Genomic DNA, 24,351 nt, shown 5'->3' on the forward strand with positions numbered 1-24,351 from the left:
CCTTTAAAATACACATTTTTCTCTATTCTAAAAGGTATGCTTTCGACCGAAACTAACTTGTTCAGATATTCGTTGAATTCTTTTGCACTGTACTCTTGCGCGGACAGCGTGCTCGGGCTTACCGAGTTGTGTTTGTTTCTTCTGATATCGTGTACGGCCGACATGATGGTGATTCTCGGCCGGAATTTCATTACACCCGAATAACACGGCTGTATTACAGCAATAAAGTTACTTTGGTCACCCGCGGTTACGTTTCGTGCCGATCTGCTGGAGTAGTGTGGTCTATTTTACGACAGGTAGGTATTAGCACGCACTCCGTCGTCATACCTACTCTTTATAAAACTGTTGAGGTGTGCAAGCGTGCCTGCATATCGAGTAGGTATATTTGGGGAACATAAAACATTTTGGTGTGGACACAATGACAACGATAAATAGTAATTGTATCACCCCGGCGGATACTGACGTTAAATTATAATAATAATAATCGCAGTAGGTATACACAAATAATATATATATTAGGCATTATATAGATTGTATCGGCATTTTTCGTTAGCCTAAATTTACGACATAACTATATAATATATATACGCGCATTATATTATTTTATAAACATAAACGCGTACCTACATATTAAACATTTATACATAATATAGTACGGGTCCAAGGGAGCCGCAAGTGAATTGGCCCCCGTTTAAACGTCATAATAATGTATAGTCAGAATAGAGTAGTTAAATTATATAATTAAAAAATGAGCGCAAGTGGCACCCCATAATTTAAGTTGAACACGCAAACGGTTTTAACACCGCTCGTGCATTATTAATATATTATGTGAAACAGAATTAATAATAACGTATTATACAGAAATAAACGGCTGTTTGATGCGATGGACAATGATCGTGTCATTTTTATCGTATGTTATACTTATTTTATATTGTTGTTTTGAAGCCTCAGCAATAAAACAAAAATAAATATTATATTATATTTATGTACAACATTATTGTTTGTTTATATCATAATAAAATATAATACGGACAAAGGTGAAAGGGCTATGCCTAAAACTTTTTACATCTTTGTAAATATAGGTGGGTAGGTCAGTGGCAAAGCGAGCTATTTTCACACAAGGAGCAAAGATTTTATTAAATATTGTCAAAAATTGAACTTTAAATACATATAAAAAAAATTGTGCTTTTGCATTTTTACACTGCTATTCAAGCAATATATCACGAGCTTTGTAATAAACTTTGTTGCTTTTTGGCCTAACAAATAAAATGTTGTTGAAATGTTTAGAAAACAATTTTTAAATTGCCCGTAAACAGCTCAAAACACGTAAAAATATTTTGAAAATTTTATCAGGTATAGGAATTGATAAAATAAACATATGATATACATCTTAAGAATCTATTCGTTTTTGAATTACAACAAAATAAAAAAATCGCCATATGAGAAGTCAAGTGAATATTCAAATGTTGTAAAAATTTGAACTTCAAACGCTCATAAAAATTTAATTTGACTTTCTTATATAAATTTTTTTATTGATAAGGGTATTATGAGGAATCTTGAATTAAATTTGAAAATCTTAGATTTAAAATGAAGCATTTTTAGCAATTTTTATCTCAAAATAATTTACACATTGAGTTTTACGCTTTTTTCAAAAGCCGAACTTTAAATACTTATGGAAAAAATAGTTACTGGGTTTTTAATATTTTATAAATTTCACTGTAACAATAAATTAAGAGCCTTGTATTAAATTTTCAAGTTTTTTTACCCAACAAATAAAATTTTATTGACATTCATAGAAAAAAAAACTAAAAAAAATTGGAAACTGAAAATGTCCGTAAACAATTCAAAACAAATTAATATTTTTTGAAAATTTTATTGTGCATATAAAATGCTAATATAAACAACCAGTAAAAATTGCATGTATCTACGATCATTTGTTGTAGAGTTATACCAAAAACTAAAATCGATTTTGTCGAAAACCATCTTTGCGTAGAAATTCCCGTTTTTTCTTAATTTTTCTTTTCTTTTTCAAACACTATAAGGATTTTTTAGAATTTAGACCCCCCAAAGTATTCATTTTCCTATCAGAAAATATACTGTTGAAGAAAATCTAAGCATTTTTACTGTCCTAAAAAGTGATGACAGTTTTAAAATTTAAAAAAAAACCAATATCAATATACATTCATAGCTCCACTCAGATTCTAAAATGAGAATTTTTACGCAAAGCTAATTTTCATCAAAATCGATTTATAATGAAATAATAACCGTATACATAGGTACATGAAATTGTCTTACCGAATATTGGCAAAATATTTTGATTCTATTTGAACTATTGATAGCTGTATACCTAAGCAATTGTTTTTTAATTGCTGTCAGTAAAAATTTTTTGGTAGGGCAATAAACTTGAAAATGTAATAGGGACTGTTTAAAAAGTTGTTAATAGTGAAATTAAAAAAAAGTCCTCAATAATTCTTTACGACTGTCTGAAGTTAGAATTTTGGCGAAATTCATTAGTCTCGAAAATTTGCAATATACTTTTCTTTTCAGTTAGAAATGAATAAAACATTTTAAAATATAAGTGATGAAAGGAAAATGACAAAAAATTGCAAATTATATTGAAGTTAAAAAATAAAAATATATAAAATTTTACATTTTTTAGTTAATGATTGAAAAATTAAAACATAGTTTTGTATAAATAGTTGATATTGTAACCCAAATCTCTAAGAATATATTCACACAGTGAATATATAGACATTTTAATTTCAAATTAGAATAAAATTAGATATGTACCTAAACGAAAAATAACGTTTTTAGTTAGTTTTTTGTAATTTAAAAATATTATTCGTGGTAGGTACATAAAACTTTTAAAGTACAACAAATTAAATGTTTTCGACAAAGTAAATTTAACATACTGTTAATATAAATGACTTTAATAGCAATATTATAAAATATACCTATAGTAATATAGGCTGCAGACCGTCTTCATTCAGTTTCGGTTTTGGTGTACAATGATTTTATATAATTTTATAACATTTAACACATCCATTACAATGACCTATTTGAGATCTAATGAACAGGAGAGCGATACCCATTTGCCACCCTTTTTTTTACATTAGTACTTCAATAATTCTATAGTATATTGTGTACAGTATATTATATGCTAAAAATGAATACCCATTACCCAATACCCACCCACCCACCCAAATTTTGGAGAAGCCGCCGCTCCTCTAGACCCCCTTCGCCAAGCCATTGGGGTAGGTACCTAATATGATAATAAAAAACGTGAATGTATAAATATTTCTATAGATTGCAGTGAATTTATTAAAAATCAAGTATAGGTAGTACATTGGTACCAACCTACCTATTATTATTATATTGTACTTTGTGACGTGTGTGTGTAAAAGTAAAATTATTAATTATCTACAATTTTAAATTTTGAACAGGGCAATGAATACCTATGTACCGGATTTACAATACAATCAATCTATATTACATTATAGGTAATAAACAATAATACAATTATAACGTGCGTCTAGAACGTACTTTGTGGAATGTACTTTATGAGTTACGACAAAATTATTCAATTTTAAATTTGATAAATTTTGTCAATATTTGAACTTGAGATGCTTATAAAAAAAAATTGTGACTGGATTTTTGATTTTTTTCATCTGCCTTTGAAACAATATAATAGGAAATGCTATTAAATTTTCAAGCTTTTTTAACCAACAAATAAAATTCAATTGATATTTGTAGAAAAAAAAATTTTAAAAAATGGAAACTAAAAATATCCGTAAACAGCTCAAAACAAGTCAAATTATTTTCAAAATTTTATCGTGTATAGAAAATGCTAATAAAAACATTCAGTGAAATTTTCATGTATCAAAATTTATTCGTTTTTGAATTACAACAAAATAAGAAAATCGCTACATGAGAAATCGAGTGAAAATCCAATGTTGTAAAAGTTTGAATTTCAAACGCTCATAAAAATTTAATTTGACTTTCTTATAGACACTTTTTTGTTGATAAAGGTAGATAATCTTATAAGGAATCTTGTATTACATTTTCAAATCTTAGATTTAAAAAGAAAAATTTTTAAGAATTCTTAACTCAAAATAATCTATTAATTTTCATGATTTTTCCATATTTTGTCAATTTTTGAACTTTAAATGCTAATAAAAAAAACTGTGCCCATGGATTTTTAATTTTTTTCATCTGCCTTTGAAACAATATACTAGGAACCTTCTATTAAATTTTCAAGTATTTTTACTCAACAAATAGTTTTATTGACATTCATAAAAAAAAAAACTAATTCAATTGGAAACTGAAAATGTCCGTAAATAGCTCAAAACAAATTAATATTTTTTGAAAATTTTATCATGCATAGAAAAAAGAAATATAAACAACCAGTGAAAATTCCATGTACCTACAGTCATTCGTTTTGAAGTTACACCAAAAACCAAAGTCGATTTTGCGCAAAAATTCCCGTTTTTCCTTAATTTTTCACGGCGCTTTTGAAAACTATTAGAAAATTTTACTTTTGATCCCCCAAAGTACCAACTACATTCACTTTCCTATCAAAAAAGATATTGTTGAAGAAAATCCAAGCACTTTTGCTGCCCTAAAAGGTGATGACAGACACAAAAAAAACACACATCACACACTACAAGTTATTATTCTCAACTACTCTTTGAGTAAATTTTAGCTATATTCTCCCTAAAATAGATATAATGAAATACTCAACTGAAGACAAATGTCATACTTTTCCTCAAAGTCAATTGAGAGAAATTATTGTAAATACTATAATATACGTAGTTCTGTGGTAGAACTGTGTATTATATCTAAGGGGGTGGACTCTGCCACTCAGAATTCAGCATAGTTTCTACTTTGTTAGTAAAATTATTTTAATTAAATATTTTCTATTATAGGTACCAACTTGACTGCTAATAAATAATAATTAATATGTATTATCATATTTATATTGAAATACTTAAATGCATGTTAAGAAAAAAAGAGTAATGAAATAAATTTATTTATTGGGTCCCCCACAAATTGTTTTTTGCTTCATTAAAATGCTGAAATATTTATATAATATTATATTACCACAGTATAATAGTTATTTATTAAACACGCAATTAACATAATAATACTTTAACTTTTAATCTATAACTAAACAGATTTATAATATTATTCAATTTTTTAGTCGAAATAGTAAATAAAAAAATACTGGACTATTATTTTAACAAATTGATTATTTTTATTTTTTTAAATATACTTTGTATGAACACATGATTGCGCATAAAAGGACAATAGTACAAACTGGTGACAAAAATGTATAACAATAACTTATTCTAATTTAACTACACTTAAACAAATTCATGTATATTATGAATAAAATGAAATTGTCTTGATTGTATACTATAAAAGATAATAAAAAAATAAAACAAATAATATAAAGTATAAACAATATCCATTAATATGTATGGTATTATTAGAACTATTAATTACTATAGTATTTAGTTTCTAAATTAAATAAATCATTGAGTAATAATATAAAATACTCTTAAAGATAATTCAATTACACTTATCCAATACTTTGGATACAATTTTTAAATAAGAAATATTAAAATCTAAACACAAATACAACACTAATCCAGTGGTCCATGACATAAAAAATTAATAAAAAAAAAATTGAACGAATCTTAAAAAGTACGGTAAAAATGAATTGCAATGGAACAATGCAATAAAATGTAAAATATGGTTAGTAAAATGGCTTTTTATTAAATTTCAAAGCACCTTAACATTAATTCTAAATTTTTTTTACAGACTTTCAGTTCTATCAAGAGCGTATAGAGCGAATTTTAGTTTAGGGAGGGAATCAGAAATAGTAAATAACTGTGTTAAATAGTATAGTTCTTTGTCAGTATATTGCCTGAAGTTGTTGTCCAGTTTCTCCCATTCAATACGCCCTCGAGTAATATTTTATTAATAATTATACTAAAATCAAACATAATTAATGAAATGAAAAAGAGAAAATAACTTGATTTTGCTTATTTTAAATCTGAAAAATGAGATTATAAAATGTATGCAAATTCAGAGGTTCCTAGTTTATTATTACGATGCTGTCAATTTAATTTATAAAATTGGTCATAACATAAAAGTATAAAGAGTATATTACATATTAATTCCATATAAAATATAAGGTTTGGAAGATGTAGTGATAACAATTAAAAAACATGTGAATATCCAAATCTGGAACTTAAGTACTTTTGTTTTTATGTACGTGTATTTGTGTTTGTGCATGACTATATAGATTTTCTTAATATTACATATATTGTAAAATTTATGCACAATGATATAGAAGCTATGAGGCTAGGATCTAGCATTCTGACGCCCAGCTGTAAATCGGACAACGGATTTGCTGCAAAGATCTTTGGTTACATAGTATATTGTCTTAAAGAATGTACATACTCTCATGATTACAGATTTAGTTGACTGCATATATCACATACGCGAAGCTCGTTGTTGCAATTCCTGAAAAAAAAGTATACATAATTTGGCTAAATGTATAATAAATTAATTTTATAAAATTCTATGACAACCAAATTTAATAATTTCACCTAATATACTTTTTTTATTTGTTTTATATTTTTTAAAGTTTTTAATATGTTTTCAATATGTGGACATTTATATTTTATTGTAGCAGGGGTATCAATTTTAGGTTTTATTTTATATGATTCTGACAAAAAAAGAAGATTAGATAAGTGTTATAAATATAAAGTAAACAAAAAGAGAGCTGAAATCAAACTGAAAGAAACAGAAGAATTAAAATATCGATTGTTGGCATTCCCTGCATCAAATAAAATGAAGCATATAAAAAAATTTGTGATTCTAGAAGTATATGGCATAACTATAATACCTAGCAAATGAAAAAATGCAATTCTTTAATATTTATGTATTACAGATTCAAAAAGGTGAAGAATATATGATGCATAGAAACTATAACAAAGCAACAGAACATTTTGTAAATGGTTTGAGTTTGATAGATTATAATTACAAACTCGTTAATATTTTATATAAAAATGTACCACTGATAATGTACAGAGAAATTAAAGATCAAATGCAAAAAATACAAACTATGTTACCAAAGATGAAAATTTTAAAATTTTAATAAATTACCTTTGCTTTATCAGTTGATTCAGTTTTTGGAGAGTCAGCAACACCTTCTTCTCTAGATACAACACACAGGAATTCTGCTTGATCATAATTTCCATAGTTGTACTTGGATCCGATGTTTACCAACTAAATACAAATAGTCAAGACATTAAAATATAACACAACTTATTATTCCTCATACATAATACAAATACAATAGATATTAATATATTAATATTATGATTATTAAGATTACTGTTAAATATATAAATATCATACTAAAGAACACTAAGAACTCAGCTATTTGAACATAAATGTATATGCTATCTATATCTTAGTCCAGTGGCAAGCCACAGTGAGTACAATATGTAGTTTGGTGAAGAAATTTCTTATAGACACTTTAATCATTACTGAGAGTTGTTATTTGTGACAGATGGATATCACTAAATTTGATTATACATTACTTGTTCAAATTTCCATTCATCTGACATTGTTGATATCATCCACGTTAATTCATCTTCATGACATTGTAACACTCTGTAAGTATGTTTTTTCACTTGTTCAGAACAAAGTTTCTTATCTCTTTGCAATATCCTTTCTTTTACTATGTTTATTAATTCGGTAATATTATAGAATTCGGCTTCTTCTAAAACTCCTAAAAAATATAATGTAAAATATTAGGTAGGTATATGGTGGAATTTCCTAATGGCAGACTCGAGACTCCCAACATATATATGTGTAAATAATAAATATATTATGGCTGGAGTCAAAACCAAATGTCTGCTAATTGAGGTTCATATTAATGAGAGATGTATATTAAGAGAATTGGCTATTAATATCTTACTACACTGAATTTATACTGAATTCTTAATAAACACAAAATTACCTTCTTCTGCGAGATTTTTATTCAAAACCAATTTTCCATGACGAAGGTAATTTAAAATGGGACTAAAATATGTCGGATCACGATCAATCATGTATGCACCGGTTTCATCCTAAAATCATATAAAACTTAAAAATTTAATACACTTTAAAAGTTTCAAGTACTCATGAATAATATTTTAAAATTTCAACAAAATTAAAACGGTTTATATTATTTTTAGATTTTTTGGTTATATTATGAACTACTTATGAAAAATTTCATTTTAAATTGTCTATCCTTAGGTATAAAAATTTAACATTTTATTAATTTTAACCACAAAATAATTTGTATACTTTCAATTTAATACATTTTGTCAACATTTGAACTTTAAATAATAATACAAAAAATTGTGTCGATGTATTAATATTTTAACACTGCTATAATAACAATAATCATATTATGAGTATCCATGTATTAAATTTTCAAGCTTTTAAGACATTCAAAATATTTTGAAATTCATATATATATTTTATCATGTAAAAAAAATAATAAAATAAACATTTGGTATAAATTTCAAGTATCTACGACTATAAGTTTTTGAATTACAACAAAATAAAAAAATTGTTTCACTAGAAACCTGGTGAATATCCCCGTGAATAACCAATGTAGTAATTTGAACTTCAAATGTCCATGAAAAATGAATTTAACTTACTTTAAAAACTTATGGGGAAACTTGTATATAATTTTAAAATCTTAGATATAAATTGAAAATTTTTTATGAATTTCTAACTTAAAAATTTGCAATAATTTTTAGGATTTTGACTAATTTTGTCAAAACTATAACTTCAAATGTTCATAAAATTTATGCTCAACTTTTTTTTGAAAGTCCACCAAATTCCAATAAGACTCGTTTTGTATGGTACTTAGCACTTTAAATCATATTTTTATATTATACAAGTAAATGGCTTTACAATAATACATAGTGTAATATTTTATTTTTTCATTAAACATAGAACGGTAATAATATCCCATTCACATCATAGATAATAAATTATATGCCATGATTATGTAGCAGTCAATATTAGTATTGGTTAGTAAGCAATGTGAAAATAACAGTTCCAGACCACATTTAGAAATTTAAAAATCTCTGAATAGGTAAATAACTGATCAATGGATCAATGAAACAGATGATTTTTTAGAGTGTAAACAGTTATGATTTATTTTAATGAGTGAAATTGACAATGCTTGAGCGCAATGAACATACAGTCGTCTATCATGGAAAAACATGATTTTATTGACTTACAATTCATTAGTGGGTTGTGGGTAGCAAACTAAAATATGATTACAATAATTACACAATTATTTGTGGTTGATTTTGATAATTGGATACAGTATTTAAATATTATGAATAACGCATTGGTAAATTTTGAGGACGTATAATCAATATAGCATATAATATTTATTTTGTTGTCAACTGACCATGTCGGAAATGAGATCGGATTCCTCTGAACACAGTCTGCACAGGAATGAATTAGGATCTCGGCACAACGTAGACTTAGTAGTCATAAAGCAAGTGCCTCCCACGTTCAATTTGACCCACTGTGCAGTGTTGCTCAACGATTTGTTCAGTTGCATTCGTGACCCTTTTCCTTTATCAACGCCTTCGATAACACTCATCTTTCAAGTAAAAGAGGATAAAATAAAACTATTATAATGAAAAATAACAAAGAAAGAATTCAAACTGAAATTAGCGTTAACAGTAATAAATAAAATAATTAACAATTTCAACTATTAAGCTCTCAAACATTTTATCAAAAAGAAGACGAAAACTGAATAATGATAAGTGATCACTGATAACAAATAACAATAAAATGTCTCCATAGATAATATAAGAATTCTTATATTATCTATGAATGTCTCGAACTCGGTTATATATTGTAACCGTATATAACCGATGAGGTTATTAAATGTTAAACAATTTTTTATTCTTGCAATTAAATTTAAATACCTACACAAAAATACAAAATCATGAATCAGATGAAATTAATTACTAACTACGATATACAATATACGTTGTACACTCATGATTTATATAGGTAGAAAGCATATTTTATTATTTGATATTAACTATAGTTGTGATAGTGAGATAGTAACTCAAGTACCTACCTACATAATTTATGGTATTATTCAATTTTGTTTTTGAAATTAAATGGTTTGTCTGCGTATATGTGGAGATTTAATCGTCTAAGGGGTAGACTTATTTTTAAAATAGAGCAAATAGGTATATTTGCAAATTATGTCAAATGCTAAAGTGCATACCATAATAATTTACTTATCTATACAGTGGCGTATCACGAGTCACGAAAAAAATTAATTTGAATTTAGGTAGAATATGATACTCAACTAAAATATTAACACAATACGCAAAATAGTTGAATCATACACGACTGTCACAAGTTAACTGAAGTCCGTGATCAATGATAATTAATAAGAGTGCCGGTTGTTGTTTTTAGAATTTGTATTAATTTTAGATTTTAGAAATTAAACTATACGAGATTATGATATTATAATTATTATTATTGTGTGCATACAACATAATTTGTTAATTTTCCTTTACAAAACATACTCACACAAATAAACATACATAAATACATACCCATACGGTCAAACATACAACGTGTACGCCCCCACATGCGTATAATTATAAATATATTCCAACTATCAATTAGCTAGTAAAAATGAATCATTGTGACAATAATTTCTTAGTACTTACATACTATAATATTTTCTGAAAATATTATAAAATAGAAATGTTTTTGTGCTAATAAAATATAGTAATGGTAAAACGGCAACAACTGGGCACCGATCCATCGGGTTGCTTTTAAAATCAGACAGGGGCAAATGTCCATCCTGCCCCCCCCCCCCCCCAAATGATGCCAGTGTATCTATGGTAGGTACATAATATTAATGTTAAAAATATTGTTAGTGCTTTTTCCATCAATATTCAATATAACCTTCAATGAGCATTCAACAATAATGATATTAGTTAGGTACCTATATAAAACACAAAATAATAATCAAATATCGTACTATTTCAATAGCAGAAAATCAGATAGGCTTAACTTTATATTGAATACTATAAAAAAAAAGTTTTTATTTCTGGAATAAACACTAGGCATTTAACTATAAAATGAAATATGAATAGGCAATATAAAACCCAATTTAAAAATAATTTTAATTTTTAATAATATTGTACCTAGGAACTCAACCTATAGTTATTTTTTATATAATATAGCAAATTTGTACCTGCCTTTAAAAACTGGTACCTACCTATTAAATATTAAATAATGATAAATTATATTTACGATAAATTTCTCGATAAATTATATTTATGCTATAAATTTTCGGTTAAAGGCACGGACTGATATCTTAGACCTTAGTGGCTTAGTCCGTGCTTAAGGGGATGTCAGCGCACTATTTGTTTTCTCTTTCTAACCCACACGCAACATACCAAATTTACGTTTAGCAGAACCAATCCTGTGTTATTATTTTTCATTTAAGTATGGATTCACAATTCACTTATTATCAAACTTCAAGTTAAGAACATTACGTGTGTCCCAGCAAGTGTCCCTCTCCCTACGTTGGCTATTTTATTAATACTTTAATTTTTATGTAGATTATTACAATTTGAAAATCCTTATAAATTGTATACAAATTAAAACGTCGTAAAAAAGCCAACGTATACGACTCAGTAAATAGGAAATGTTCTTATAGCCTAAGGTTTGATAATAGGTGCATTCAATCTAATATTAAAAACCACAACACAGGGCTGGTCTATTAAACATACATTTGTCATGTTGCGCATGTGTCAGACAGAGAGAAATGGTGCGCTGAGGACATCCTCTTAAAGGTATTTAAAGAACGCTAGAAGTACCTAATGTACCTACCTACATCTGCAGGCAACAGCATGATTCTAAAGAGCTTATAATTATAATCGTGGGTAACAGCGATAACTTACCGTTTCCACAAATATAATATTCATTATTTAATTATTTTACTAAATTACGATTACCATAATATTATTATGCTCATGATTCACATTTTATCGTTATTTGATATTTCGTTTTTTGTAATTGTATGATCACCCATTAAACTGTTAAATTCTATTCTGTAGTATGATGTTTAACCGATTATTAGTAGATGGCGCTTTTCAACTATACATTTGGTATCTTGGGCTATAGCTTGTAATCATTGTTCAATCGGGATTATTATTTTCATGTTTATCTGTATTTTTATTTCCCAAAAATAAATGTAACTGACTAATATCGTCATCGGAAAATCGAAATCATTTAAAATAATATATTGTGGTTTTATTAACACCAACATAGTAAGGTAAGCATTATTTATTTAAAGTACTCGAATTTAAAATAAATTTGTTCCGTTCTTCGTTACAGAATATGTATTATGTAATGATAAAGGTTTTATCACAATACTCTATATGTGTATCAGGATTTTGGAAGTATAGATCATATTAGGTAATATTTTAATTTTTATAATGTAATTGGTGTAATACTGTTATTAGGTACTAATTAGTACTTATTAGTACTTATTATTATTAACCAATAAATAAAAATTGAATAAACCAATTTAAATTAAAATCTCTTGTATGAATAGGATCAATAGTTTTTTTGAATTGGTATTATAATATAATTGTTTTAAATAATGGTCTTGAATGTTCTATATAATGTCAAATATTATATTTATAAGGGCCGGCCCTAGTAATTTTTCATATGTAGGCAAAACTTAATTTTGCCGCCTCTGTAATATGATTATTTTTCTTTCGAGTAAATATGAGGCAGGTTTTTGTTTTTTTTTTTTTTTATCTGAATTAATAAAAAAAAAACTATAAGAGTGTACATAATATATAGGTAGATTTGTTGAAACTATTTTTAAAATAAATTTAAAACTTGAATAGTATATAATGTTTTTCATTACTTTTAATATTTATTATCAATATATTTAAACAATATTACAAATCATATTGAAATACTGTGTTGTATGATAGATACAATACAATATACAATTTAATTTAACCTTAACTTTAGAAATTAAATTTTCTGCTTCCCAATTATTGCATATAATGTACGTTTTTTCATTATATGTATCACTGTACCAGTTTACGATAGTACAATGTTAAAAATAAATATTAAAATACTATAAATTTGAGCTTTTTGATATATATTTTAAAAATGATGTTAAAAAATGCCGCTTTAAGTCGCCCCTGTATATTTATATCATATTAAACAATCATTTTTATAGTTGTACGGTGTTATTTATTATTTTTATATTTACTAAATTAAATTGTTTTGCATTATTTATTTATAAATCAACGAGTAAACACCCATTTAATAATAATATCGTCCCCGTTCATGCAAAACACACCAAGTCCAAAAACATGAATCAGCTTTTGCAATTTTTTCAAACTTTAAATGTATACCATATGTAACCAAATTGTTTTCTTTCTTTTTTTAATTGTGTTTCCCTTAAGGGAAGTAGCTGTTTATGAGTAGTAGTAAATAATATGACACTGTAAAATTTATAGTTCTTATTATTGTTAAAATACAAATTTCTAAGTCGATTTTTGGACTTAGTGTATTTTGCATGAACGGGGACGATATTTAACTACTGGTTAGGTTAACCAGTGGTGTCTAATACTATGGTTGTAATTTTCTCCACATATTTTTTATAAGTATCTATGAAAATGGGACATATTTAAAAAAACGGAACAATTATGCGTCCCAAAAGCTTTTGTTGGAACACCAGAATAGACTTACAATACAAAACTTTCCCGTATAAAATGGGATGGCTGGCCATCCTACTTGTAAATAACATCCAGACTAGTAACAGAATATTAGAAAATTTGCTAGTATTCAAGTATATTAAATAATTTGTTGTACCTATTCTATTTAAAATTAATTTAAATTGAATATTTTCTTTTTCATTTATAGATTAAATTGAAAATAAACAAACAAATATGGACGTATATGGTAATCCAATACCTGGACCATCCAAAGAATTTGATAATATAGAAACTACTGAATTAAATGGTGCTTATGACTTTGATTGGTTGGAAAAAGAGTTCAAAGATGATGATGCCACAGAAGATGATGATGTCAAAGAAGATGTTAAAGTTCCAAGTATAGTTCACATTTTGAATAAAAATAACAGTTATAAATTGGATCAAATTGAAACAAATCCTAATATTCAAGATTTTTTTGAAGAAATTAATTGCATAGATTTTAGTCAAAATATTGTACAGAGTAATTATACAGAATTATTAGAACAATGTAACAAATTTATTGATATTTTAGGCCGTAATATAATTTGCTTAGAAGAAATGACAATTGAAATTAACAGAAATATTGAAGTTTCAAATAGAAATGCAGCCAAGGCTTTTAGTTGTATTAAGTTTGAAAAAAAGGCTATGTCTAAAATTGCAATGAAACCTTTGAAAATAAAAGCACATTTGGCAAATTTTTTTAAAATTGGCTTATCAAACTGCCCACGGAATCCTCATCTTAGTGAGTTATATGAAACTGGAAGATTAATATTGTCTTGCAATGGTCGTTTTATACTTGAAGAATGTGTTGAAAGAAATCAATGGAACCAAGAGTTTAAAAATAAATTAGAAAAAGCAATTCACGCAGAAGTATTAAATAAAATAAAAATTCCTATGCTTGAACAGCACTTACGTCTTGGTGTAGATCGAAATAAACAAAGTGATCCAAATATAAAACATAAAATTGAAATTGAAATGATGGATCTAGAAAAAGAATTGGATATTATATCAAAAACACCATTTAAACAGTTAGTCTTTCAGTTTATGGACTCGGACTCAAAGTATGATTGGTTGCACATTGCAAAAGAAGTTAATAAACCTGATTTACAATGTCAAAGGTTTTGGAATTTAGTTTTAAAACCCCATATTTCAAGAGCTAAATGGACTAAAAATGAAGATGACCATTTATTTCGAATTGTTGCAAGAAATAATGAAAAAAATTGGCAAAAAATAACTGATGAATTGGCTACTAACCGCAATGAGTTACAATGTTTTGTTCATTATCAAAAGTATAAGAAAGTGGTATACAAAAAAGGTAAATGGTCAAAACAAGAAGATCAGAAGCTTAAGGAGATAATTAAAGAAAACTCCATAGATAATTTAATCAATTGGCAAAGAGTGTATTTTGCAATGCACGACAATATGAGATCTTTTGATCAAATTTATTCCAGGTGTGTTAATTTAACTTCTTTATTTATGAATTTAGTATTTACTAAGCTTTTTCACAGTAAAATTAGTTATTAGATTTTTACAAATTACAGTTGTATTTTTAAAATGTAATTGACAAAGCTGGTCGATACTTGATTATACTTTTTATGAAAGACCTATTGATTTAATTTTTTTTTTTTTTTTAATATCACATTTATTTAGATCACTAACTAAAATGTCTTAGTTGAATGTTCCCTTTGACTATAATTACTTGGTTTTTTTGACCCACGAGGTAAATTAATATTTTAAGTAAAAATATTTTTCAGTCTTTCAGAGAAATTGTACCTATAATTAATAAAAATTTGTAGATAATTATAAACAAGCTTGTGTGTATAATGTACTCATTTTTAATTTAATTTTGTGCTTACAGATGGATGAATTGTTTAAGACCAGGCATTAGGAAAGGGTTTTTGACTGATACAGAAAAATTTATTATTAAAGAAGCTAAAAGCAAAAATTTACCTCCATCAATAGTATCAATGAATCTGACTAATCGAACATCTGCACAAGTTCGTAATGCTTATCGTAGAATTATTTCATATGATGAAGATATTTATAGAGGTGGTTGGACCGCTGACGAAGATAAAATGTTATTAGATGCTGTTAATTCAAATGCATCTAATGAATTTACTTGGTCACAAGTATCTCAACAGGTACCTGGACGTAATGGAGAACAATGCCGTCATAGGTTCAAATTAATTGATAATAAAATAAAACATAATCCGAAATTGACTGTTGAAGACTTTCCGCGCCCATACCGACCTTTCAAGCCTAAAGAATCAACCTCTTTTCCAGAACAAAAATTAAATGAAGGTGGTTTACATGAACAATTTAAACACAATCGCCAATTGCTTAAAACATTTAATGTACCATTAGAAACATTTGCTGATCGGAAGTTGAAGAAATCATATTTAGAAAATAAGTTTGTTATTGCCAACTGCAATTTGTCAAGTAAATGTGATCTCTACAGACATGTACTTGATTACTTGGGAGCTAAGTTGATTGTACCTGAAACTTTTGCCCATAAAGATGATTTGATTGATGATGGACTTATGAGTATGATGACTTATATATCAGAGAGTTCCATTGAAGAAATGACATTAAATCCCTTAGAACAAGATAATGTTGAGCACAATTTGTGTGACCCACTATTGACTCTCGATGGAGTTCACAATGTTTTGAGAACAAGTGATATTACTAATTCCGATCTAAGTGAAATTGAAGGTTTGATAGACATTAGAATAAGAAATATTCAAAAGGAACAACCAATAGAAGGCATCAATACTAAGAATTCAATTAAAAATAAAAAAGATCCACTACTACCATTAAACTTTATTGGTTCTGTGCCGCCAAATCACGAGACCTTTAAAATGCTGTATACTTATACAAATTCTCTAAATTCATGTATGAAATTCGATCACTTTAAAAATCCCAATATGCATTTTGATTGGGATGATGAAGAATCTAAGAAATTACATAAACGCCTTGTCGCTATATTAAGGTTGCCAGCATTATTTTCCAGTTTGATACCTCACAATACAGCGAACATAAATATGATTGTAAATACTGAAGAGGTTAATATGGTACCCTCTTCAAATTATTCTAGAATTCATTATACCTGCTCTAAAAATAAAAAATCTAATTTCAATTTAAAAAAAATTTTATAAAAATTATATTTTTAGATTTTATTAGATTTAAGACAGTATTAGTGATTACAAGTATATTCCTATGTTTCTATATTACTTTTAAAAAGTGAATAAAATATAAAATTAATATGTTTAATTAATGATTATTGTACTTATTTAATGTATCAGTTTAATTTGTTAAAAAAAATTTGATTTTGCTCAATTTAAAGTGATAATTAGGGCACGGATTAAAATGCTCTAAAAACCACGAAAGATGCTCTACAAAATAGCTAAAAATGTCAATAAAAAAATTATTTTACCACAATAATGCCCATAATTATTTTTTAATGCAATGTTTTATTAGGTACACCTGCCTAATTTAAGATGTACAGTAAATTTAAAATAATTAAATAAATATTTATTAAAAAAAATCGAAATTTGATTACTTTTGATTTAGAAGTTCAGGTTGTTCATAAATTATAATCATGGCTTACAAATTTTACTGTAAAGTCAGATTCCCACGACTGGTGTACTTGTCAAATACAATAATTGTACAATTTCACCAGTGCACGAATAGGGTGTTCACACGACTGGTTTACTTGACAAGTAGGCCAATACTTGAGCACTTGTACAAGTATCCAAGTACACTGTTCCCACAGCTGGCAGTTATAGCAAATATTAGTGGCGGGGCCACATTTTAATAATAATTTTAAATTTTAAAATTTAGCTTTTAGAAACTAGATAGGTACTTGGAATTATAAACGTTGACCTCACTAATGCACCAACTAGATTCACTTTCACACTATAAAAGATACTAAAGTTGAAAGTTTGAGTCACATATAGTTGGTACACTTAATGGGCAACGAAGTGCACGGGTTCAGCTAGTATTTTTATAAAAGTTATGTTCTAACATAACTATATTAGATTCCGAGTGGAGCAATGAAGCTAGTGGTTTTACAATGGTGTTTTTTTTTTATCCTGTATACAAAATTTCTACCAGAAGGAGTTCTTCGATTCCAATATATAGTACCTTATCTTTTAGCAAATTGGATCAAGATGGTACTTTAAAGAGGTCATTTTTTGATTTTTTCAATAGTTATTTAATGCCATGTAAATTTATTATTTAATAATTAAAAACTCAAAAATTTCAAACTGTCTTATACATATGATATATTTATTTAATAAAGGGTAATTTGGGGGTGTGGGGTACTTTGCCCCCCGCAGTTCTGTTTTCTAAAAATTATCTGGACCCTCCCCATGACAAATTCCTCAATACGCCACTGCCTATACATATAGTTGGCGGTTCAGAATTCGTTTGGAATAATTTCTTCAGTATTTCGAGTGATAAGAAAACCAATATTACACGAACCCGAAAATGTAATAATTAATATTACCTTAACCTGTGTATTGTTGCATAATTATATTTATTATAATAAAGTTTTAATTTTTCATCAGAAATTCACCAAATGGGATTTTTGATATCAAATATGAGGAAGGATATTCCTAGCTGGTACATACTACATAGGTGGTTAGTTAGGTACCTATACTATGATACCATAATAATGTTATTATTTTTTATTAATTTGATTTGTATATTACCTATCATATATTATTTGCATATAATACATTGTACCCATACATTATAATTCTTAATAAAACGTAAGTAAGTGTACATACGTCGTATAAAATAAGTAGTACTTACCCGCGTAAAATTCCTACAAAAAATGATAATCGATCAACCATCGATCTCAAACATGTGCATATAAATATTGTCAATTATATAAACAAATACAATTCTAACAATTGTTAATACATTAATGTACAATAAAAAAATTATTATATTGTAGAATTTTTATTATTAATACCTGCTTTAACTTTGGTGCCTCTGGACCAAAGTTATCATGCTGTTTTCCCTGGTTTACACGAACCGATCGTGGGATCAGTAGTACAAGTATATTGGCCGTTCCTTTGACTTGTGTCACATTTACCGACAATCGCCGGGAACGACACCAGTGACAAATAATTGTACAAGTATGCCGATCCGACGGCATGGCAAGTAACCAACAGTACCAAATATTGGCCAAGTACACCAGTCGTGGGAATGCAGCTTTATAATAATACGTTTGTTTTGGTCACTAATGACATTATTAATTTTGTTAAGGGGACTCGGTCGGTCGTGTTTTAAGGAAATTAATATAGGCAATTTACATGATGACATTAAAATGATTTGAAAGTGTGGGCAAAGTAAACGAACATCAGTATATGTGAGTTTAATCTGTAATCGTTTTCAATCAATATCTCCTAGAAATTTCCTGAATTATAACAGTAGGTCCACATAATACCGCCCGGTAGGTCGGTAGTTATTTAAATTCTTTGTTGTCAATGTACGCGCAGGCGTTGGCGATGATATTAAATTAGATAAATTTCTTTCGGTTTAAAAGTGGTTTTTAGACAAAAAAAATCCTTTCGAAATTGAAGGAATTTGGTTCGAGTGGTTCGACAGATTTCAATTTTAGATTCTGAACGGAGGGATGAATGTATTGATTTTAGTATTTTACAATGTGTGTTTTTTTTAATGTGTAAACATATTCTTTGACACTTTAACAGTATCTTTTCTGATTGGAAATTGAATCTAGTTGGTACTTTGGGGGAGGGGGGGGGGGGTAAAAAGTAAAAAGCGCTGTTAAAAACAAAAGAAAAATTAAGGAAAAACGGGAATTTTTACACAAAATTGATTTTGGTTTTTGTTGTAACTCTAAAAAAATGACTGTAGGTACATGAAATTTTGACTGAATGTTTATATTAGCATCTTATATACACTAGAGATGTTACGAAATGTTCGATTTTCGAACAGTAAGTTCCAAATAATCGAAAATGATATTATATCATTGAATTCAAATTTAACACCATTCATTAAGTACAGTGACCCACTTACACCTACTATACAGCAGAGTGACAACCACTTGTCGACCTTTTTAAAACTAATTTTTGTTGAATACTAATTTTACTAGGTTTCAGACGAGGTGATTTTAAATATCTATTTTCAAAAATATAAAATTTTTGTATTTTTTTATAATATTCATTATGATTTATGAGTTATGCTTATGACACTAACAATAATTGGAATATTAAAAATCGTGAATTATGATTTTCTATAATTTTAAAAATGCATCATTAAGATGTCAAGATGTTGGGGGTGTGGGGGGCAAAGCTCCCCCCATGGCTTATATTGATGCTAAAAGTATTTTGTACCTCTGCTACTCATCTGCGGGCGTGCCTGATTATTATATGTAGATATGTAGGTAATCACTATGATTATAAATTTATTATTCTTATTCTACATAATTTTGTTTTTGATATATTAGTGCGTATTATCAAATTCTATTATATTTGAATTATTTATTATTCTATAAATGTAGGTACTAATAAGTTACATTTAATATATTATTATATAAACATTAAGGTTTCGGACTGTACTTATAAAAATAAAATTATAAATTATAAAACGGAAGATTTAGATTCTAGACATTTTGGGAAGGTAATCATCTGGACTCAAAAGTATATGGATAGGAACATTAACTTTTACTGTATTAGATTTAATATCTTCAGTTATACATGATTTATAGATAGGTATTTAATATTTAAGAATCCATAGCGTAAAAGTAATCGATAAATATAATTTATTAAAATTAAAAAAATTCACATACGTTTATACAAGAAGTGAATATATAATTAGGTAGGTATGTAAACATATAGGTAATATTTCGGTGACCAACCATGTAGGCATATAATTCAATACTATTTACGTGTTAAAAATTACATATCGATACCTATTAAAATATTCAAATAAATAAATTATCATGAAATTATATAAAGTGAGGAACACAATTTTTCAAAAACACATATTTACTAGGGATTATTATTATATTATTTTGTTGCTTATTCGTTAAAAAAAGAAATATTCCCAAAATTAAAACTGTACGTGCTTGTGCGCGGTACTATCGTAAACATATATTATGATTTATATTAAGTATTATCTATGTTGTCGCATGTATATATTATCATCATGATATTATTATGATTGCTTCGGGAGATCTGCGATACGTTCATGTGGAGCCGGAAGTTTCTCCCACGACGGCTCGACGTCCCAAATCTCTCTGGCGTACTCGGTGATCGTGCGGTCAGACGAGAATTTTCCGGCGGACGCGATGTTACGGATGCACATGCGTGTCCATTTTTTCGAATCCTATAAAGTAACAGATTGACGAAAAAATGTATTAAATCAATTTATATGCTACGTGCGTACCAAAAAAAATCATCAACATCGTGTATATAGGTAGGTAAGACGTAGGTAGGTATACCAAACGGCCAATAGGTATATACCGTTACAGATAAGGTTATTTTCTTATAAACGAAAATATAGACGACAGTCCGAAATAGTTTCAAGACTAATCATGAGCGAGCCTTACTCGTAGGCAGAGCCGGGGACCTGCGTAAGGTGGCGCAACATAATATTGAAGGAGGAGCGCGAAATCAACAAATTTTTGAGGATAAGGGGGCGCGAAATTGTCATCTTGCCCGGAGCACTACTATTGCTCGGCCTGGCTCTGCTCGTAGGGATAGGGTTGACTAAGTGGGGCTGAGCAGTTTAATACTCTAATTATTAACCCCTCTAAAATTCCTGTACGTGCATTACTATGATGGAAGTAATGCATAAGTGACTACTCCCCGCCATCCTTTCGAAATTTTTCCATCCACCAGGCACTAGGTGTCCGGTCATACATTACAATCGGTCATAAGTCATAACATATACGGAGCAGAGGAATTCTTTTGCACGGTTGTTACACGCGTATAACATATTATTATAACACTATAAGTACCTATATTTTTAGTTGGACAATTTAAAAATCTCGTACTTAATGCTATTTTTATCGTAAAATATCGACTTAATATTTTATTTTTATAGTCTGATGATTTTTAACTTAAATACTTTAGGTATAATGATTGTTTTTGCGATAAAAAAAGAAATTACTAATAATTTTTTATTGAAGATTAAGCGGTTTATTCAAGTCATGGCTGTAAATTTATTTAGTTGTTTTAGGTATCATTATTATTAAAGAACACACAAAATAATGATATTATAGTTTTAAAATAGAATATTGTTAGGCATTAACTAAGTATGTAGGTTTCTTTTTTCAATGCATATTTCTAGGTTTAAGAACAGTACTTTTTAAGAGCTTTCTTCTGTCTCAAATTATCATAATACATCAACATAATTTCAATCATAATAATTTCTTTACATACCATATACGTCTCGTTGACCTTATCCTGAGCTTTGATGTAATCTTGGTAATCAGCCAACAGGAAAAATCTATACAATACAAAACGAGAATAATACGTTATAGTATATATAAAGGTATTTTATATCGTGATTTGTGGCTAACAATATTTCCAAACTGCAGAAATAGGTAGTGAAATATCGTAATAAATTACGATCGACATACCTGTCCCATTTCAGGAGGACGTCGACGATGTCCTTAAACTCGTCGTGGTTGTTGGGGCTGAAATATCCGTTCTGGATTTGGTCTACGCACTGTTTGAGTTCCGGTATGGATTCGTAGTACGTATGAGCATTGTAGCCTTTTCTCTTTAACAATTCCACTTCGTCGACGTTCATCCCGAAAATGAAAATGTTTTCGTTTCCCATCTCTTCGGCCATTTCCACATTTGCACCGTCCAACGTGCCGATGGTAAGCGCACCGTTTAACTGAAAACAAATCATTCATTAATTCAGATTTAAGATGTACATTAGGTACATCTTAAATCGCTAAAAACGCGCCATTGGTCGCAGCTGTTACACTATATACAACGCATTGATAGTGATTGAGGGTATCTTACGGTGGCTTAGCATCCTCAAACAACTCCCAAGTTGCTCAAAAATTGCAATATTGGAACAAAATATTATTATTTATAATAAATTGGATTATATTTTGGTATATTTTTTAAGTAGTAAATCCCAGAAATAAAACATTTAATATTTTTTTCTTAGGTACCTATAGTTAGGTATTCTATTAAAAGTTTAACTATTCATCTTTTTCCGTTATAGAGATATATATTTTTTAATTATTTTCAGCTGTAATTTATATTTTTTATAATATATTATGACATATTATAATATTGAAATGTTTATTATGATTCAATAATTGCACAAAAATATATTAAACATCGATAGGGAAAGGGGTTTATGTGAATTTGTTCATCTATTAAATCCAAAGATAAGCCCCCTTGTCCTAAAGTTATAATAAATATCTGAATCCTACATGATACAGAGAGCAAAATATATGCTTTAATTTTATATCATCGTGATTCAGCGTCGTATATTATACATTGTGTACATTAATTTTGAACAGCCGCTTCACAAATAAAACGTCATCAATAATCGATTGAGGTATAATATGACTCGTTATAAATTATAATAGTAAAATTTACTATACCATGAATTTCATGTTGCCGGTACCAGATGCTTCGGTTCCCGCAGTAGATATCTGCTCGCTGAGGTCCGCGGCTGGTATGATTTTTTCAGCAAAAGTCACTCGATAGTTTTCCAAGTACAACACCTTCAGACGGTCTCCGATCACCGGATCGTTGTTGACTACGTTGCCCACGTAATTGATGAGTTTGATGATTTTTTTTGCCATGTAGTATCCGGGAGCGGCCTATAAGACATGACAACAAGCAAAACGCATTTATGTGAATAGGTAGGTCATTATATTTTCAACGCATGTTTACAATATTATATTATATCTACATAATTATACCTATACGTCCTACACAATTCCAGTTTATAAAAACGCGTGAGCATTTGCGCACTTTATAGATATAGGTAGGTATTATATTAACTATATAATTTAATCTCTAACAAACAAAAAAAATGATCCGTAAACGGATATATTATATCAATATTTCACTCGTCCGACAGTCTGAGCCAATACGTGCGATCGATGGGTTGGAGACGATTTATAGTGCTACTACTCTATACGCAAATGCCCAGTGCCCGCGGGAATAGTAAACATATGTAAATGGTAATAAGTTATGACGTGTTATTTTATCGAAATCGAGCGATTTACCTTTCCACCGATCATGACTGTTCTCGGTACGTACTCTGCGTCTGGATTTTTCTTGATTCTGTTGTAAAGGGTGATGATATGCAGGCAATTTAAAAGTTGTCTCTTATATTCGTGTATTCTCTTCACCTATACACAACATATATTGTTTGATTAATATAAGAATATTTCAATTAAATGATACCATGTATAAACTATAGTCTATAATATTATAATAATATAATAATGTTAATTATATATTATTATATAAATATACTCCGG

General features: G+C 28.1%; 4 protein-coding genes across 6 annotated transcripts in view; 1 reads left to right on the top strand and 3 right to left on the bottom strand.

Annotated features, from left to right (window-relative positions):
* The window catches only part of LOC100574455 (gustatory receptor for sugar taste 64f-like), an 18,553-nt gene extending 18,100 nt beyond the window's left edge, over window positions 1–453 (bottom strand). Inside the window, exon 1 of the mRNA XM_016804824.2 lies at window positions 58–453. Coding sequence (XP_016660313.2) covers window positions 58–191 — 134 coding nt within the window. The 5' untranslated portion in view covers window positions 192–453. The remainder of the gene's footprint in view (window positions 1–57) is intronic.
* A 4,778-nt stretch (window positions 454–5,231) lies between these two features.
* Window positions 5,232–9,835, bottom strand: LOC100164589 (BTB/POZ domain-containing protein KCTD5). The gene is made up of 5 exons (XM_003244845.4): window positions 9,494–9,835; window positions 8,039–8,147; window positions 7,617–7,807; window positions 7,177–7,299; window positions 5,232–6,531 (listed from the first exon to the last, which is right to left on the bottom strand). The coding sequence occupies exons 1-5, from the start codon at window positions 9,689–9,691 to the stop codon at window positions 6,502–6,504; spliced, it is 651 nt and encodes a 216-aa protein (XP_003244893.1). The 5' UTR covers window positions 9,692–9,835; the 3' UTR covers window positions 5,232–6,501.
* A 2,425-nt stretch (window positions 9,836–12,260) lies between these two features.
* On the top strand, window positions 12,261–17,123 carry LOC100166602. Of its 2 annotated transcripts, XM_016804825.2 has the most exons (4): window positions 12,262–12,406; window positions 12,469–12,549; window positions 14,023–15,304; window positions 15,712–17,123. In XM_016804825.2, the coding sequence occupies exons 3-4, from the start codon at window positions 14,049–14,051 to the stop codon at window positions 17,006–17,008; spliced, it is 2,553 nt and encodes an 850-aa protein (XP_016660314.1). In that variant the 5' UTR covers window positions 12,262–12,406; window positions 12,469–12,549; window positions 14,023–14,048; the 3' UTR covers window positions 17,009–17,123. The 2 variants fall into 2 exon arrangements, with proteins under 2 accessions (XP_001947501.2, XP_016660314.1); XM_001947466.4 differs by lacking the exon at window positions 12,469–12,549 and having other exon boundaries at window positions 12,261–12,406.
* A 3,500-nt stretch (window positions 17,124–20,623) lies between these two features.
* LOC100159778 (glycogen phosphorylase) overlaps window positions 20,624–24,351 on the bottom strand; it is a 24,270-nt gene continuing 20,542 nt past the window's right edge. For both annotated transcript variants that reach the window (XM_008185394.3, XM_001950747.4), the window contains exons 10-14: window positions 24,094–24,219; window positions 23,461–23,682; window positions 22,471–22,733; window positions 22,271–22,337; window positions 20,624–21,212 (exon numbers count right to left, since the gene is read on the bottom strand). In XM_008185394.3, coding sequence (XP_008183616.1) covers window positions 21,042–21,212; window positions 22,271–22,337; window positions 22,471–22,733; window positions 23,461–23,682; window positions 24,094–24,219 — 849 coding nt within the window. In that variant the 3' untranslated portion in view covers window positions 20,624–21,041. The remainder of the gene's footprint in view (window positions 21,213–22,270; window positions 22,338–22,470; window positions 22,734–23,460; window positions 23,683–24,093; window positions 24,220–24,351) is intronic.

Source organism: Acyrthosiphon pisum, chromosome A2 (genome assembly GCF_005508785.2).
Source record: "Acyrthosiphon pisum isolate AL4f chromosome A2, pea_aphid_22Mar2018_4r6ur, whole genome shotgun sequence".
Lineage (NCBI taxonomy): Eukaryota > Metazoa > Arthropoda > Insecta > Hemiptera > Aphididae > Acyrthosiphon > Acyrthosiphon pisum.

Coding starts and splice junctions, on each gene's coding strand:
- LOC100164589 (XM_003244845.4), bottom strand. CDS start 9,691: ATGAGTGTTATCGAAGGCGTTGATAAAGGAAAAGGGTCACGAATGCAA. Junction 7,808..8,038: donor TAAAAATCTCGCAGAAGAAG/GTAATTTTGTGT, acceptor TATATTTTTTAG/GAGTTTTAGAAGAAGCCGAA. Junction 7,300..7,616: donor ATGAATGGAAATTTGAACAA/GTAATGTATAAT, acceptor ATTTGTATTTAG/TTGGTAAACATCGGATCCAA.
- LOC100166602 (XM_001947466.4), top strand. CDS start 14,049: ATGGACGTATATGGTAATCCAATACCTGGACCATCCAAAGAATTTGAT. Junction 15,305..15,711: donor TTTGATCAAATTTATTCCAG/GTGTGTTAATTT, acceptor TTGTGCTTACAG/ATGGATGAATTGTTTAAGAC.